The sequence below is a fragment of the Crocuta crocuta genome, unplaced genomic scaffold (assembly GCF_008692635.1).
Source record: "Crocuta crocuta isolate KB4526 unplaced genomic scaffold, BGI_CrCroc_1.0 scaffold176, whole genome shotgun sequence".
Classification (NCBI taxonomy): Eukaryota; Metazoa; Chordata; class Mammalia; order Carnivora; family Hyaenidae; genus Crocuta; species Crocuta crocuta.
In genome coordinates, this window is record NW_027531905.1 from 6,851,088 (window position 1) to 6,868,698 (window position 17,611).

The following is a 17,611-nucleotide window of genomic DNA, read 5'->3' on the forward strand; positions in this document are numbered from 1 at the left end:
AGAGCAAGAGTCACTTTGGAGTGGTGCTGGCCACTGTCAGGGCTGCTTGTAGGAGATGTTACATCAGACATGGCTTTGGAAGGATTAAGGCAGGTTGGATGGGGCAGTCTGCAGGAGAATGGGGGGAGGCACACAGGTGTTGGCAAGGTAAGTGCTCATCTGCTTGCAGGATGAAACCTAGACTAGGTACGGAATGTTCATGCTGGTTCCCATGGATGTCTGGCTATCCAGGCTGGAGATAGATAAAGAGAATGGTGTCCACCAGCTCTTATGTTCTTGGAGAAATTTCATAAAGACCTCTAGCACACATTCTGATATTAGTAAAATAAATCTTGCCGGTATACCCTAGGTGCTTGTCAAAGTTGTTTGTGTGTTGTTTCTTTAAGAGTAAGAACTGTTTCCTGACACCTTCTGGCTCTCCTGGAGCTGACCCCACTGATTTTTAAAGTTCCCACTGTTAAAACCCAGTGATTGTGAAAACTCAAAGAATTTCTGTTTTCAAAGCCAAATGTTATGGGGACTCATCTTCCCAGGTCAGGTCCCATGTCTGGGGTGCCTGGTGTGGAATCTATTCCCCTCCCTTTTCTGTGCTTGTGTCCCTCCAGTACTTCTGGTCAGTCTCATAGATTAGTTTGATTCCAACTGGGGTTCCACTCTTTTACCATTTTTTGATGTGCCCTCCTTTCCAAAATTAACTGTGGAGAGACTATTCTGCCAGTCTTCATGTCATTTTCTGATGCGGTTGTTATCTAGGAGTATCGGTGTGACAGGGTAAGCTTAGGATCCTCCTATTCCACTATTTCACAGGTTCCAAAAGAGATCTTTTTCTTTTGACTTATTAAAGCAGTTACTTTCTTCATTGTCATTTGTATTTAACTACTGTTCATCATTCCATGATGGAAGCCATTTTCTAATCTAAATTGGAAGATATTTATATATCTTTATTCCTTGAAGGAGGAATTGTTTCTTCATAGTACCTATCTGGTTCCTGGTACAGAATGGATGCTTATTTAAATATTTGTTGAATAAACTTATTCACCCAGTAATCATCATTTTTAATTTGTCTTATTACTGTGTACAGTCATGTACCTTCCTATGTATTTATTATATTCTCATGTCATCATTATCATAAAACATTAAATGTGAATCTTTCACTCACAGTTAGAATCTTAATTAAAAGATTTCTTCTAAACCATACTGCTGGCATAACTAGGAGAATAATTTAGGTCTCTTAGCTTTGATTTCACTATTTCTATCAATAGGTTTCTTTCTTCCTGAAAAGTATTCAAATTTTCTGTTCCTACTGCTTGGCCATTTGTGTGTGTTCAAAGAACATTTGTCAAAACAAAATAAATAAAAATTTTAAAAAAAACACTTAAAAAGTAGTGACTAATGCTCCCAATATTTATATGCTGGCCTTGGCCCTCAGAAATCCAAAACAGGATATTGAATATTTTGGTAGCAAAACTTATCTGGTGAGAGATATGGCTCTCCTAAAAGCAAGTTACCTTATTTAATGTCTGTGAACTGAAAAGTAGGTGCAGCACCAACATAATAAGTGCTCAGAGATTGGAACTTTGTAACTATGGAGACAATACCTCACAGTGTTCTAACAGGCAGTGTTGGCCAGATGTAAAATTTAGTCATAAAGGTAGCCTTGCTGAGTTGCAGCCCTGCCTCTTGAGCTGCTTCAAGTGAATGCTACACACCTTCACCTTGATTTGCGTAATATCCTTTCGCTATGTCAGTATTTACAAATTTACATTAGAAGCCTGACTCTGGCACCAGCTTGGGAAAGAAATTATTAAATCTGGCATATGCTTTGACGTAGTCAGATTAACAAGTTAGGTCATTAAAAAACAAAGTCTACCTTGAATTTTAGCTATATTTATTCCTAGTATCATGATTTGTTTTCTCAGGAAAGAAAAGAGACTTTTCTTCTAGCCAAGATGAAAGGCATGCAAGCCATTCAGGAAACTTCAGCGTCCCTGAAGAATGAAGTCCATGAGCAGGAAGATAAAATGGAGAATCAAGCACAGTAAGAATGGCACAAATGAGACGAGAGAAGGATTTGCGTTTTAGAGAATAATGATGGAGTACTTGAGCTCTTGTTTCAAAACATCTTATGAAATAGTTGTAACTAGAATTGATTCCACACGTTTCTAAAATTAGTTAACTATAACATACAACTATTTCCCCAACCATTGTTTTATAAAGTATAGTCCTTGAGTAATACAAAAGTTCACCTGTACAGGTCTCTATCATACAAGTCATGGTTGAGATTCCAAAACTTTTATCTAACGTGTTAAGGCAGTTGGCAGACAATTTCTTTAGAACTACTTTACTGACCTTGGAGACAAAGAATTGATAGAGAATTTTGGTTTGGAAAATGCCTGTGAGGATGTGAAATAAAAACTACAACTCCCCACCTCCCCGAAAAACAAAACCAAAACCAAAAAACTACAACTGCCTATTTTTACTAATTAAGTCATTCTATCAATTACAGTATTAGCATGGGTTTTCCAGTATTGGTTGTTTTTTTTTAAATGACCTCTAGTATTGAATACACCCAATTTAAATACCATCTTTTTTTTTTTTTAAGTAAGCTCCATGTCCCATATGGGACTTGAACTCACAACCCTGAGATTGAGAGTCATGTGCTCTACAGGCTGAGCCAGCCAGGCACTCCCTGAATATATCCAATTTAAAGCTAATGCTATTTCACACCTAGAATCCTGTGTTTACTGTTCAGTTCAAGTCCATTTTTTAAAATACTTATTCTTAGAGGTCATCTGAGAAATAATTGATGTCAGTATTACCAATGTAACACCCCCTAAAATAACATTGAAAGTGGGAATTGAACTTTTATAACTATCTCTGGTTTAGTGCTAATCAATCCCAGAGGGAACAAAATATCAAGAAGGAGCTTGGAAAAATTCCATATGATAGAGGGAAAGCTAACTAAGCACTAGGACAAATCTCTTATTTTCCAAAAAGAGTCCTAACAAGTCAGTGAATGGAGGTTTTAGACAATGGGCTACATACATCACATGTGTCTCTTCCTGAAATGTTGGAGCTCTTCCAAAAGTGTGTGCAACTATTAGAAATTTCTTATTCAACTACAAAAATAAGAATACTTTGTGGCCTTGGGCCAGATTTCTTTACTCACAACATTTGCAAAGGCTTATTAAGAATCTTCTGTGGATTTAAATTATTTGGAAATGCTATTGTTTTACTGGAGGAAGAAAAAACTTTGGAGCTTATAAAATGAACTTGCTGAAAAGATATAGGCAGTTTGTAATGAAACCCAGATGTAAGGAACTTTGAAAGAGAAAAGTACTTTTCCTGCTTAGTCTAGCTAGTATCAGGCAGAAATCATGTCATATGATTCTATCTCAGGTTGGACAGAGATGAAATATTTGTAATTTGACAATTTACCTCTACATAGTCTCTTTCCCACTACCCACCACATCATACACAAGAGTATATTTTCATGGGTTAGAGCTTATCTGACAAAGATGAGTGCTTAGGATGTCAGCAAAATGGCAAATGCTCAAGCTTAACATGTACTGGGCTAGTAGTACAATTTTCAAAGCCAATGCTGTTTAATTAGTTTTAAACAATTTAACTGGGATGTCCATGTCTTCCAAGAGGTACATTTAGAGAAGTATGGCTTTGAGTACAAAGCTCTCCCGATACAATATTTCTCATGAAGGAACTTATAAATTGCAGAACAAAATTATTATGAATACCTCTTGGGAAACAAAGAGATTAAGACTGATATCACTTTGGCAGATTAGGAAACCTCAGGCCCTTGTTCCCTTATGAAAACATTTAGAAAAACAAAAACAAAAAAACAGAAGACTTGCTAGAATATCTTCATAGGAACTCTGGAAAATAAAGAGGTCAAAGTAGAGACAATCCATAGAGGCAAATACTTAGCTCTTGACTTACAGAAAATAGATAAATGGCCTCCAGTAAAGGGGTGCATAAGCTGACCATTTACCAGTTTTTTAGAAATTGAAAATATTTTAGACAGCAGGACTTTGTTAATAATCCAAGTATTAAACACACACATATGCATGTACACACATACAGACACACACATACAGACACACACACACATACACACACACACAGATTGCTTTGAGGTAACTAAGTCTCAGTGTGACTCATAAAATGGAGTTGTCATAAACCTTTTTATGAGCCGTGCCATGGGAATATTATTTTACTTGTACAATAATTGTGTTATAGTTTAGAGGCTTTGTTTAAATACACACTAGTTAACAAATTCTTTTATGTATTTAAAAAAGAAAGAAAGGAAAACCTTTGTTCATAGTAAGATTTACTTATAAAAATAATACCTGGAAATTAAGTCTGTTTTCTTTCTCTTTTCTGTATTCCCCTCAACACACACACACACGTACACACATATACACATGTACCTTGTATTTATAGTGATTAATTTTCAGAATATATTTGAAAGTAGACATTAACTCTATAATTTTTATAAATATAGAAAAATTAGTTAAGCAACAGGAATTAAAAGAAAAAGGTATAGTAAATAATGATATATTAAACAGGAATTATAATCATGTTTTTTATATTAATGGAAAGGGAAATATTATGTCATAAGTGATATAAGTGGGACATAAATGGTTTTTAGAGTCTCAATATTGAGTTAAAAAATGCATTAGAAGGCCTGGAATTGAAAGGTAAAATATTTGGCTGGTGCCATTTTGGTGACTTTTGTTTTCTTCTTTCTGTTTTTGCACTTTTTCAAAATCATCTACAGTCGCAATTTACTAATTTTTAAATAAAAAAGTAAAAAAAAAAGCATGTCTTAACACTAAAGCGTCTAACTTAGATTGTTAAAACTATGACTGTAAGATGTCATAATAATGACATACACAAAATGTCTTATGTATTATGCTTACAGATGCATAATACTTTTGAAAAGCAGAACTCTGGGTAATAATGATAGTTCATGATTCTTACGTTTGTGTCTATTCATTTTGACTTTCTTTCTTTATTATACTAATTTTTGTACACAGAAGAGAAGACACACATTACAGTTATCCAATGACACAGCGATCTTTAGTACATTTTTTCCCGAAAACGGATTCAGATACCACACTGCCATTGTCATGGTCATTATCCTATGAAATACCTCTTGGTTACTATCTGTCAAGCCCTCAGTTTAGTGGAATAACTGTATCAACAACGGAGCAGAAGATTCCTAAAGTTACTATAGTGGGCCATTCCCAATCAGCAAACAGCTTCGGTAAGCAAAACACGTATCAAAATGTTTAGACTATCTTTAAAGCCTGTAGTTCAATAAATTTTTTTTATATGCCTAGAAGTCAGAATGATGTGTTATGATTTGTCTCCAATAACACAAATTTCTTAATGTCATATGCAGAGTATCCTGATTATCCTTACTGTTGATCTTAACATTGGAGTCATATTCAGATCACACAAATGTATGTGGCCAAATATATCATCCCCATGATTAAAATATCTTGAATTAGGGGCACCTGGGTGGCTCAGTTGGTTAAGTGTCCCACTTTGGCTCAGGTCATGATCGCACAGTTTGTGGGTTTGAGCCCACATCGGGCTCTGCACTGACAGCTCAGAGCCTGAAGCCTACTTGGGATTCTGTGTGTGTCTCTCTGCCCTCCCTCGCCCACACTCTGTCTCTCTCTGTCTCTCAAAAATAAATAAACATTAAAAATTTTATTTAATGTTTTGAATTGTCATAATGGTTCACGGGTTGATGGCTTAGGTGCTCTAGAACTGCTAGATGAAAATTCTAATGTGTAGCATTAACTCCCCTTCTTCCAAACACTATCAGAAAGATTAAGCAATGTCTTGTGTATTTGTGCGATTAGGAGACTTATGGCTTAAGTAAGGAAAAGACAGATAACAGAAAGAAGCAAAATAAATGGTAATAAAATGGTGGAGAGAAAAATAACAGTAATGAATTTGGAGAAGAAGAAAATGAAAACAGTACTACAATTGGAAAAAGTAGGGTTTTGACAGTTGGCCAATAGTGTAAACAATGTATTTAGCAATACCCACAGGGAGTTTGTTTTTCACCAAGTTTAGGAAACTTTGAGGGGATGTTATCATGGTTTACTGAAAAGACCATGGTCTTGAAAATAGAGTGTACTTCCTACACTGTGAGATATTAGGTAAAGTATTTAACATCTCTGAGTCCCATTACCCACAAGTGCAAAATAGGGATTAAAATGTCAGCTTTTCACAGGGGTGGCCTAAGGATTAAATAAAATATTTATGAAAATGAGCTAGCATACAGTAAGTACTTAATAAAAATTAGTTGTGAATCTGAATATATCTGTAAAGCACCTTCTCATTGAATAGGTTAGATTTAGGGTCTGTATTTCAATTACCGGTCAACAAGTTTCAAAACTGGTAGCACAAACAAACCCATGACTATTTGTTGCCTCTATTGTCCTCTGTTACTCTGTGGATAGTTAAGCCTGACTGCTGCTTACCTATATTTCATTTTGTTTCTGGTATTTTCCTCGTTTATGTGGGGATTTCACCTACTGACATTATTACCTATGCTTCATTGTTTGTATGCCTAAAATATATTTTTTTACAAACACCTCCTAAGATCACATTCACCTTTAGCTGTGACCAAAATCCATATACTCAAAAGTGAAAATACCAACTTTACATCTAGAGAGGAAATATTTCTCCTTCTTTGTCACTGTATCATCATGGTATATGTTCTATATTTGGATTAAACAGTGCAAGGGGCACCTGGGTGGCTCAGTCGGTTAAGCATCCGACTTCAGTTCAGGTCATGATCTCACAGTTTATGAGTTCAAGCCCCATGTTGGACTCTGTGCTGACACCTCAGAGCCTAGAGCCTACCTTGAGTTCTGTCTCCCTCTCTCCCTGCCTCTCCCCTGCTCATGCTTTCTCTCTCTCTCTCATTCAAAAATGAATAAACATTAAAGAAACAATATTTTTAAAAAATTAAGCAAGCTCTTAGTATTAGGAAAAAACAAAACATAGTGGTTTTCCCTTGCAAGATGAGACTTGAGCTGACATGTAGCCTTTTCCTTCAGCTACCATAGATTCAACTTCCGTAAATAGATACCTGGGTTCCTTTCCATCTGTTCCTCTAGATTAAGTAACAACTAAGACTAAACTTAATCCATCTTCTTTCTTTTTAGAATACAAAGATAATATATAATCTCCTTCCTCGAAGAAATGTAATGATTAAGTAAATACTCACTTGACTGGAAATGAACTAATTTAATTCCAAACATTGGTTCTAGACAAAATACTTTGAGGAATCCTTTTTAAGAACTGTGTGTTTATTCTTTTCCATCTTTCTTCTCATTTTGGTTTTGTTAAAGATACAAGAATATAAAGCAAACTCTAGATTGCCTTAATCCTTTGATGGTTTTGAACCCAGTGTCACATTAACCAAAGTCCCTGAACTATAATAATTGCTATCACTTACTGAATATTTGCTAAATACTAGACACTGTGCTAGACAGTTATCTGCATTTTCTTCAATCCTCACATTGCCTTACGCGAGGTAGTATTAATTTATGTTCAGGAAAATGGAGAATTAAAAAGTTTAACTCCACTGGCTTACTAAGTGACAGAGCTGGGATACAATTGCCTGTCTGTGTAAATTCAAGACATGTTGTTCTATCCACTTTATCGTGGTCCTTTTCTGAAGTGTTACTCCCCCTTGACAGACACATGATTAGGTTTATTCAGCATGGTTCTTTCCATACAAAATTATAATTTTAAAAGAACAAATTTCCAAGAGGATACTAGAATCTAATTAAGCACTGTGTTATCTTTCCAATAAAGAATTTTAGTTGATTAGTGGAAGTTTATGTCTTCACCTGGCAAAATTACTAATCGTTGGTTGGAAGGGTTCATTTGAGGCTTTAATTTATGAGTAATAATTAAAGGAGGATGGCTAATATGAAACAAAATTAAGTTGTATTTATATATAACATATCCAAATTTGAGAAACTCAGATGTTTTACCTCCTCAAAAGATTATGATGCTTCTAGTACAACTAAATAATCAGTTAAATAAAAGTAATTATGCTGGGGCACCTGGGTGGCTTAGTCGGTTAAGCGTCCGACTTTCACTTAGGCCATGATCTAACGGTTCGTGGGTTCGAGCCCCGCGTCGGGCTCTGTGCTGACTGCCAGCTCAGAGCCTGGAGCCTGTTTCAGTCTGTGACTCCCTCTCTCTCTGACCCTCCCCTGCTCACGCTGTCTCTCTCTCTCTCTCTCTCTCTCCTAGAAATAAATAAAAACATTAAAAAAAGTAATTATGCTAATGATATTATTGATAATGTAAGATCACTGAAATAATCTCTAGGAATTATGTGTTACTAAAAATAACACATTTTGTAGAATTTGGTTTAAAGCTTTTTATTACCCTCATTGAGTTTGACAGTGGCTGTAAAATGTATGAAGAGTATTTTGTAGAAGCAAAGAATAAAGATAGTGACTTTGGGTTTCTTTAATGTCCTTTCTCTCTCTGTTGCTTTCCTTTTTGATTGATTCTTTGAAAGGAGTCAACACCTTCATACCAACAAAGAAACAGACTTTGTCAATCCTTGCTCCTGAGCCAGTTGTAACTGGAGAAGGAGAAGATTATTTCCTATCTTTGTTTGGTGATTCAAAGAAATTTGCTTCACGCTCATTCCAGCCAGAGAAAACCTGGAAGCACTTTTCCATGATTCTTGAAGATGTGGGCCAATCTAGATCCAGGTACATATTCTATTTGAACTATTTAATATCTTTCCTTGGAATAGGAGCTACTTTATTTCAGTAGAAAATTTTATTTCTTTTTTTTAATGTTTATTTATTTTTGAGAGAGAGACAGAAAGAGTGCAAGCAGGGAAGGGGCAAAGGAGAGAGGGAAACACAGAATCCAAAGCAGGCCCCAGGCTCTGAGCTGTCAGCCCAGAAGTCAATTCAGGGCTTGAACTCACAAACCATGAGATCATGACCAGAGTTGAAGTTGGATGCTTAACCAACTGAGCCACCCGGGTGCCCTAGAAAATTTTATTTCTAATCTGTTGTTAAACCCATGATTTCACCTAAAACCCTAAGTAATTTATTGAAATACAACTGTTTCATGTTCTGAGCAATGATACAAAATCACCGTAACTTTCTAGGGAACCAAACAAGGATGCTGAGTTTTCAAAGATGCCAGAGAAAACACACTACAGAATCCTTACAAATAAAGTCAAGCTTATCCCTTATTATTGGGAAATCATTCAGATGGATTTAGTATCTCTTTTCTCTTCCACTAGCTTCTTGAGCTCAAGATATAAGGAGAAAGGAGGACTTATCATTGATCCATTATTATGGCTGTTGGTGTCTATGGCAAAAAGAATAATCAGGAAGAAGGTTGATATTACAACTAAAATAAAAGAGCAGACTCATCTATACATTTACTTAACTCTGCTTTTCTTGTTTATTTAACAACTGATTGAATTAAGAGTTATTAGTAATAAACACATGTTGACAGAGGGTGTTAGAAGGCTAAAAGAAGTTGTTAGCCAGATTTGAAGATCAGACATAAAGGAAACTTTTTCCCCTTTAGGTCACATTTCCTAAAATCACTCACTATTACCATTCAACTGTAGTGAACACTTAAGTGTTCTCTCATCCATCCAAAAACACTTATACCATGTGAGAATGTTAAACATTCTATCTATCTACCATGTTAAAAATGATAACTAATTTGGGGCAAAATTTCAGGAAAAAACTTGTTAATATGGTATTAAGAACTAAACTTTCTCTCTGGTAAATCAGAGAAGACCTACAGGTATAAGGATTGAGAGAGAGGCAAATAATGTATCAAAGCATTTAAAGGAGAACTTTCTCCCAGCCAAGGATGATATGGGAAGGTTTTGTGAAAGATATATCATTTAGAATTATCTTGGAAAGATAAATAAATTTAGGGTATGCAAATTTGGAGTCTTTGAAAACACTCTAGATCACTCAGTCGTCCACAACCCTACCTACACAATTGAATCATCTGAGTTTTTAATGCTCTGACCCTATCCTAGACTGATTCAAATTTCCTAATGATGGAATAGAGCATGGTATTTTTTTAAACTCCATTGTAATTCTAACACACAGCCAAAATTGAAAACCACTATCTTAGAGCAAATAGCATAAACAAAGTGAAGGAGGGAGAAAAAGCTAGGATCTAGGAGATAGAAGACATTTTATAGCATTGCTCCACTAAACGTTTAGTAAATTTCCCTCTAAGTACAGGTTTAGTGGCATCCCACAAATTTGATATGTTGTATTTTCATTTATTTCAAAATACTTTCTAAGTTTCATTTAATTTCTTCTTTGATCTTTGTGTAATAAGAAGTATATTGCTTAGTTCCCAAATATTTTACAAATTTGCCAGTTCTAGTGATTTTCCAAATTTGTCTTTTTTTAATGAATTTTTAATTAAATTCTATAATGGTCAAAGAGCATACTTTGTATGAATTGAGCCCTTTGAAAGGCATTGAGACTTATTTTATAGCCAGGACATTGTTTATCCTGGTAAATGTTCTGGGCACACCTAGGAAGAATTTGTATTCTGATGTTGTTGAGTAGAATATGTTATAAATGTTAATCAGGTTAAAGTTAGTTGATAGTATTCAGTCTCCTGTCTTTCTGTTGAGGTCCTTTGCTCATCAGTTTATTGGCTTTTTTGCTCTTGAGATATATGAAGTTTTTGTATATTTTGGATATTAAGCCTTATCAAATATATGGTGTGCAAATATTTTTTCTCACTCTATGAGTTGCCTTTTCATTTTGTTAAGTATTTCCTTTGCTTTGTAGAAGCATTTTAGTTTGATGTAATCTCACTTGTTTAAATTTGTTTTTGTTACCTGTGATTTTGGTGTCATATCTAAGAAATCATTGAGAAGACTAACATCAAGAATATTTTTCCTTATTTATTTCTATGAGTTTTATGGTTTCAAGTCTTATATTTAAGTCTTTATCCCATTTTGAATAGATTTTTGTATGTGGTATAACATAGGGGTCTGATTTCATTCTTTTACATGTGGATATCCAGTCTTCCATCATTCATTGAAGAAATTATCCTTTTCCCTTTGTGTGGCTTAAGCACTCTTGTTGAAGATCAGTTGACCTTAATTTTTATGTATGGGTTTGTTGGAGGGTTTTCTATTCTGCTCCATTGGCCTACATGTCTGTTTTTATATTAATACCATATTATGTTAGTTTCATAATATAATTTGAGGTCAGGAAACATAATATCTCTAGCTTTGCTCTTGCTCAAGATTGCTTTGTCTATTCAAAGTCTTTTGTAGGTCCCTATGAATTTTGAGATTGTTTTTCAACTTCTGTAAAAAAAAAAAGTCATTGGGATCTTGATAGAGATTCCATTTTACATTTAAAATTATTATCAACAGGTAAAAAATTACTGTTTCCTGGGCTTCTAAGTGGCTCAGTCAGTTGAGCGTCTGACTGTTGATTTTGGCCTAGGTCATGATCTCACGGTCATGAGTTCCAACCTCACATTGGCCACATTGACAATGCAGAGTCTGCTTGGGATGCTCCCTCTTCTCTCACTACACCCCAGACTCCTGCTCAAGCTCATTCTATCTGTCTCTCAATAAATAAATAAATAAACTTTAAAAGAACCTTACTATTGCTGTTTTAATTGTTTTGTTTTCACAGTTCTTTTGTTCTTGTCTTCCTCTCTTACTGTCTTGTTATTTGATAAATTTCTATAATGATTTTATTTAATTCCTTTCTCTTTTGTATATATATTATGAGGTTTTTTGTGGTTTTCATAATGCTTGTATAAATCTTCTTATAGTTTTAACTGTCTATTTTAATTTGATGATTACTTAAGTTCAATTGAATACAAAAATTCTACACTTTTACCTTACATACACAGTTGCGTTTTTGAATTCAGAATTGGCTTTTTTAATAATGTGGAATCCTTTACCAAATTTTCATGGTTATAGGTACTCTTAATACTTTTGTTCTAACTTTTGTGTTTGGTTATGAGTAATTTGTGCACCACTGCTAGTGTCCTATTATTTTGCATATGAATATGTATACATTGAATATATATGTATATATGTATATTCAGTGTATACATATATACCTTTACCACTGAGATTTTTACTTCCCTGTACTTTCATTTTGCTGTTCAGTGTGTTTGCAAAGTGTAAAGTTATCTGTTTGACAGTTTTTTTCTTTCAGTACTTTGAATACACCGTCCCACGTTCTCCTGGCCTACAGTTTATGTTGAAAAAAACCCACTTATAGTGTTATGGTGGTTTCCTTGAATGTGATTAATCTGTTTTCTCTTGCTGCTTTTGGGAGATTTGATTATGATGTGCCTTGGTATAACTTTCTTCAGTAATTCTATGCTTGGACTTCGTTAAGTTTTCTTTGAATTGCAGATTTATAGACTCACAATTTAAAAATTTTAGAAAATTGTAAGCAATTACTTCATAAAATATTTTTCTGTCCTCTTTCTCTTCTCCTGTAGGGACTCCAATTACACATGTACTAGGTCATTTGAAGTTATCTCACTGGTCACTGATGCTCTGTTCCTTTTTAATCTTTGTGTGTGTGTGTGTATGTGTGTGTGTGTGTGTGTGTGTGGTGTCATTTTGGATAACACCTATTGCTGTATCTTCAGATTCACTAATGTTTTAATCTGCAGTCACTAATCTTGTTCATCCCATCTAGTGTATTTTTACTTCAGGCAGGTCTCTATCACCATTCAGTCTTTCCTCTAGTTTTTTTGTATATACAAAAATGTATATGTACAAGAACTTTTCTTTTTCTGCTATCTTTGCCTATTCTGGATAAGTTTTGATTTATTGATTTTTCTCCTTATTATGGATTGTATTCTCCAATTTATTTACATGCCTGTTAATTTTTATTAGATGACAGAAATTTACAGTTTTACTTTATTCGAATGCTGGAATATTTTTTGTCTTCCTATACATATTCTTTAACTTTGCTCTAGAATGAAATTAAGTTATTTGGAAACACTATGAGACTTTGAGACTTGCTTTTAAAAGGTGTTAGATGGCAGCAGAGCAATGTCTAGGCTATGACTAATTAATCTTCACTATTGAGGCAAGACTCTTCTAGGAACTCCACCCAATACCCCATGAACTGTGAGGTTTTTCAGTCTGGCTGATGGGAACAGACATTTTTCCTGATCTTGGAGGAAGTCTGAGTGTTGTTCTCCCTAATCTTTTCAAATGGTATTTTTATCCAGTCTTGGAAGGTTTACTCAAATGCATGTGCTAACTAAACCTCTGCTGAATACTTAAAAGGGAATCTTTTGAAAATTTTCCAGAATTTTCTCTTTATGCAGCTGTCTCATCTCTGGTACTATGCCTGTCACCTCTTGCCATCTTGGTCTCTCCAGGCTCTCATCTTCTCACGTGAGAGAAACCACCAGGCAGTACCTGGTTCCACATCTCCATGACACAGCCTGGAAACTCTCTGAAGACAGTAATCTGGAAATGTTTTAAAGCTTACCTCATTTATTTTCTGTTTCTCAGGGATCACTATTCTTCAGTGGCCAGTGTCCAATATCTTGAAAAACATTGGATCATATAATTTCTTCCAGATTTTTAGTTGTTTCAGGTGGGAGGTCAAATACAGTTACTGCATCTCAGCTGGAAACAGAAGCCTCTTCTCAATTTGACTGTTTTCAATAAAATATGCTGTTTCTTTCCTACTGTCACTCATTATCTCTAAGGATGTTTAATATATTCCAGCAGGAGGAAAAAATAGTAGACAAACAAGAAACAAAATGGGGACATAATTAGAATTTTCACTAGCTATGCATGCTCTTTCTCCCTATACCTAAGACTATATATTAGCTTGCAGGTCAGCTCTAGACTCCTCAAGAGTGCCCAAACTACATTAAGAAGGCTACCTTCCCACCCATTCTCATTTTCTAAACCTCCCCAGGCAATTCTTCATCCTGTAAATCTAACATCATGATGGTAGTAAGCTGTGGACTGAGATGAGCCTCACAAAGATAATGATATCTACATAAATAGTTTTGGTCCAAAATACCTTATAATGTTACAAATCTGAGGGGTTTTTTTCTTGTAACAGCAATGAACTGAATCAAACTCCCTGAGTCTTCCCATCTTTGTCTTTTAAAAACTCATGAGGTCTTAAATGCTGCACCCTTTCACCAGACCCCCTCCACATACATCTATAAACACAGGTACCAACCTATATAGAGAATGTTAGGTAGATGTTTGTTGGAAGAACTGATACTTTAAGGTAATTTCAGCAAACTTTAAAGTTGTAGAAACCTTAATGTAGATAAGTAGCATGAAGCTATCAAGAAGAACCCAAGAACTAGATAAATTAGGGTTTAAATAATGGAAAGTGGTTGTTGTTTAAAAAGTTACAGAGCCATATGTCTCTTCAGTCTCTTTACTAATCAGTTCCATACCAAGACTCCTGACAGAATAATTGGTACATCATTCTACACTCTTCAGCAAATCATGACTTGTAAGCAGAGGTCTGAAGTTACTTTTCTACTAAAGAAAAGTAGAATGGCTTATTGGAAAGAGAAAAGGATAACTACTAAAGGCTGTGTGATTGCACTTTAACAGCCCCTCCTCTGTGAATTTCTATGTACTGTATGAAGTACTTTCCTATTTGACCTAATATCAAAAGGAAGACAAATGAAGTGATTAGCCCTGACATGGGTGATGTTATTTTTTCTTCCATCAAGCTAATTTATTCTATTTACGTGCATAAAATAAAAATTTAAGATCAATGAATAAACAGTTCACTTAAATAATGAAAAGTTTTTGAAAAGCAACTGTGCATATTCCATTATATGTATGATAACAAAAGGACAACTACACTATTCTAGGGTCTTATCTGTTTAAAAGCAAAACTCAAAATAGTGCTCATCTACAATGCAAAAAAAGCAAGTCTGGAAAACAAAAAGGCATTTTGTCAAGAAATTAAAATATCTCACAGAGAATTCAGTAACAGTAAGATGACATGACAGAGGAATTCTAGGCAAAGAAGAGTAAAATGTTATTTAAGAATTTAGTAAGAACCGTAATGATAATGCAAAAGAAAAAATAGGTATGCAAGTCACTCAAAAGTAAACCTCTACAAAACAGCCATTCTCATACAAATGCAATGGAAGTATGAAATGAGACCACTATTTTTAAAGCAGTTTGGTAGTGTATATTGAGACTTCATGGATGTTTACATCCTCTATTCTCACAGTTCCTCTTCAGGAGAGGAAACTCAAAGTGATAGCCTGATATTTGGAGCCATTTTCTCCTCAAAACAGTTGTTAATTTGAAACCAGCAGCTAAGAAGCTGAGAAGTTAATACTATATTGGCACTCTCATAGGACTGGTGAATAAATATCGAGATTCAGGCCCTATCAAGAAGGAGGACCACTGACAAACAACCCAGGCTTTCAGTTGGAACTTCAAAGGGTCACCCAAGGCTAAGAATTTACAAGGCATACAAAATAATAAAAGTTGACTAAAAACTAAGGTTAAAAATGGACACTAAAAACAGGCCTACATGGTGCAGATATTATGGTTATCTGATGGGGATTTTAAAATAACAATGACTAAATATTCAAAGAATTAAATGACAAGATAAATATTTTATTAGTTTATTCTCATTAAATTATCAAGAGGAAATTCTAGAAGTAAAAATTCCAATAAGAGAAATTACTGTTTCAGAAATAGGTGTGTTTAACAATATATTCAACTTATTCAACTTAACTATAATCAAGGAAAAACAAATTAAAATAACAATGAGATACCATTTTGTACCCATGATATTGAAAATATTAAGAAATTTGAAAATTTTAAGTGTTAGTAGGGATGTGGGGAACAAGAGGGACCCTTGCACAGACAGTGGGTAAAGCATGCAATGGTGTGAATTGTCACAAGCCTTGTGTTAAATCCTTCATGGTTGCAGTTTAAGCAAAGCTAGAAGGTAGGGGAAAAAAAGAAATTAACAAGCCTGACAGATTATGTATGGCATTGTTTCCATGCTATGAAGCTGATGTTTTCTCTGGAAGTAAATGGTCAGACATTGAAGGGTTTACCCTTGTACAGAGATTGCTTGAAAGCAAAATTGAGACTAGTTAGGAGGGTAAAAGACTGGAGAAACCACAGAGACACTGTTATAATATCACACAGAGGTGATGGGAGCCTAATGAAGATAGCAGCAATAGGGATGGAGAAAAGGGGATATATATAGGAGAATATAGGGATAGAATCAATAGTATTTGGTCATAGAAAAGGTAAGGTTAAGAGAATGTGAAAGTAATGGAAATTTCAGGCATGGCCAACAGAATAAATGATGATGCAATTCACTAGAATAAGTTTCCCACTCTTCCCAAATGATGAGTTCAATTTGGGGAATGGTGATTCAGAGGCACCTTCAGGGTCTATGGTCAATTGTTTCTATGGGTTCTAAGCTCAGCTGGAAAGTCTAAGAGATTTAGATATAGCAGTCATGGTGTATTAATGGTTACTAAAGCCTAACTTATAGATGATATCACATATATGGAGTATGATGAGAATAAAAGAGGGTTAAGGACAGAATCCAAGGATCAATATCTGAGGGATGGGTGAAGAAGAAAAATCTGAAAAAGAGACTAAAAAGAAAAAAGAGAGAGACCAAGAGACCAAAAAGGAGCAACCAGACCAATAGAAGGAAACTGTGGACTTGGGTAAACAAGGAGAAGAGTCCCAAAAAAGAAGGCATATCTTACAGAGGCAAATACCACAAAGACATTAAGATAAATATTGAGTTGGTGGGAATGTAAGTTGGTACAGCCACTGTGGAAAACAGTAGGAAAGTTCCTCAAAAAATTAATATCATATGATCCAGAAATTTTACTTTTGAATATATGTCCAGAAATTAAAACAGTCTCAGGAGATAGATATATGGCACCCCTATGTTTATTCCAGCATTATTTACAATAGCCAAGTTAATGGAAGCAACATAAGTGTCCATCAATAGATGAATGGATAAAGATGTGGTATATATATATATAATATTTATGTATACTCATCCATAAAAAAGAATGAAACCTTACCATTTGCAACAACATGAATGGATCTAGAGGGTATACTTCTAAATGAAATAAGCAAGACAGAGAAATACAGATAGCATATGACTTCACTTATTTGTGCAACCTAAAAAACAAAACAAAGAAACCGGAAACAGACTGATAGATAGTGAAAACAGACTGTTGGTTACAAGACTTGCAAGGGCTTGGGGCTAGGTGAAATAGGTGAAGGGGATTAAGAGGTACATACATTGAGCTATAAAATAAATCATGCTGATGTAATGTACAGCATTGAGAATATAGTCAATAATATTGTAATAACTTTATATAGTGACAGATGGTAACTAGACTTATCATGGGGATGATTTTGTAATGTGTAAAAATATTGAATCACTATGATGTACACCTGCAACTAATAGAATATTGTATGTCAATTATACATCAATAAAAATACTGTATTACATATTTGACAGTTGCTAAGAGAGTAGATCAT

At 34.7% G+C, this 17,611-nt stretch overlaps 1 protein-coding gene across 7 annotated transcripts in view; it reads left to right on the forward strand.

The window, feature by feature from the left end:
* The window catches only part of LMNTD1 (lamin tail domain containing 1), a 214,358-nt gene that overhangs the window by 104,423 nt on the left and 92,324 nt on the right, over positions 1 to 17,611 (forward strand). For 6 of the 7 annotated variants that reach the window (XM_077774577.1, XM_077774572.1, XM_077774575.1 and 3 more), the window contains exons 1-4: positions 1,646 to 1,743; positions 1,920 to 2,038; positions 5,055 to 5,284; positions 8,585 to 8,783. In XM_077774577.1, coding sequence (XP_077630703.1) covers positions 1,699 to 1,743; positions 1,920 to 2,038; positions 5,055 to 5,284; positions 8,585 to 8,783 — 593 coding nt within the window. In that variant the 5' untranslated portion in view covers positions 1,646 to 1,698. Of the gene's footprint in view, positions 1 to 1,645; positions 1,744 to 1,919; positions 2,039 to 5,054; positions 5,285 to 8,584; positions 8,784 to 17,611 lie in introns of those variants that run through there. The other variant, XM_077774576.1, reaches the window with a different exon arrangement.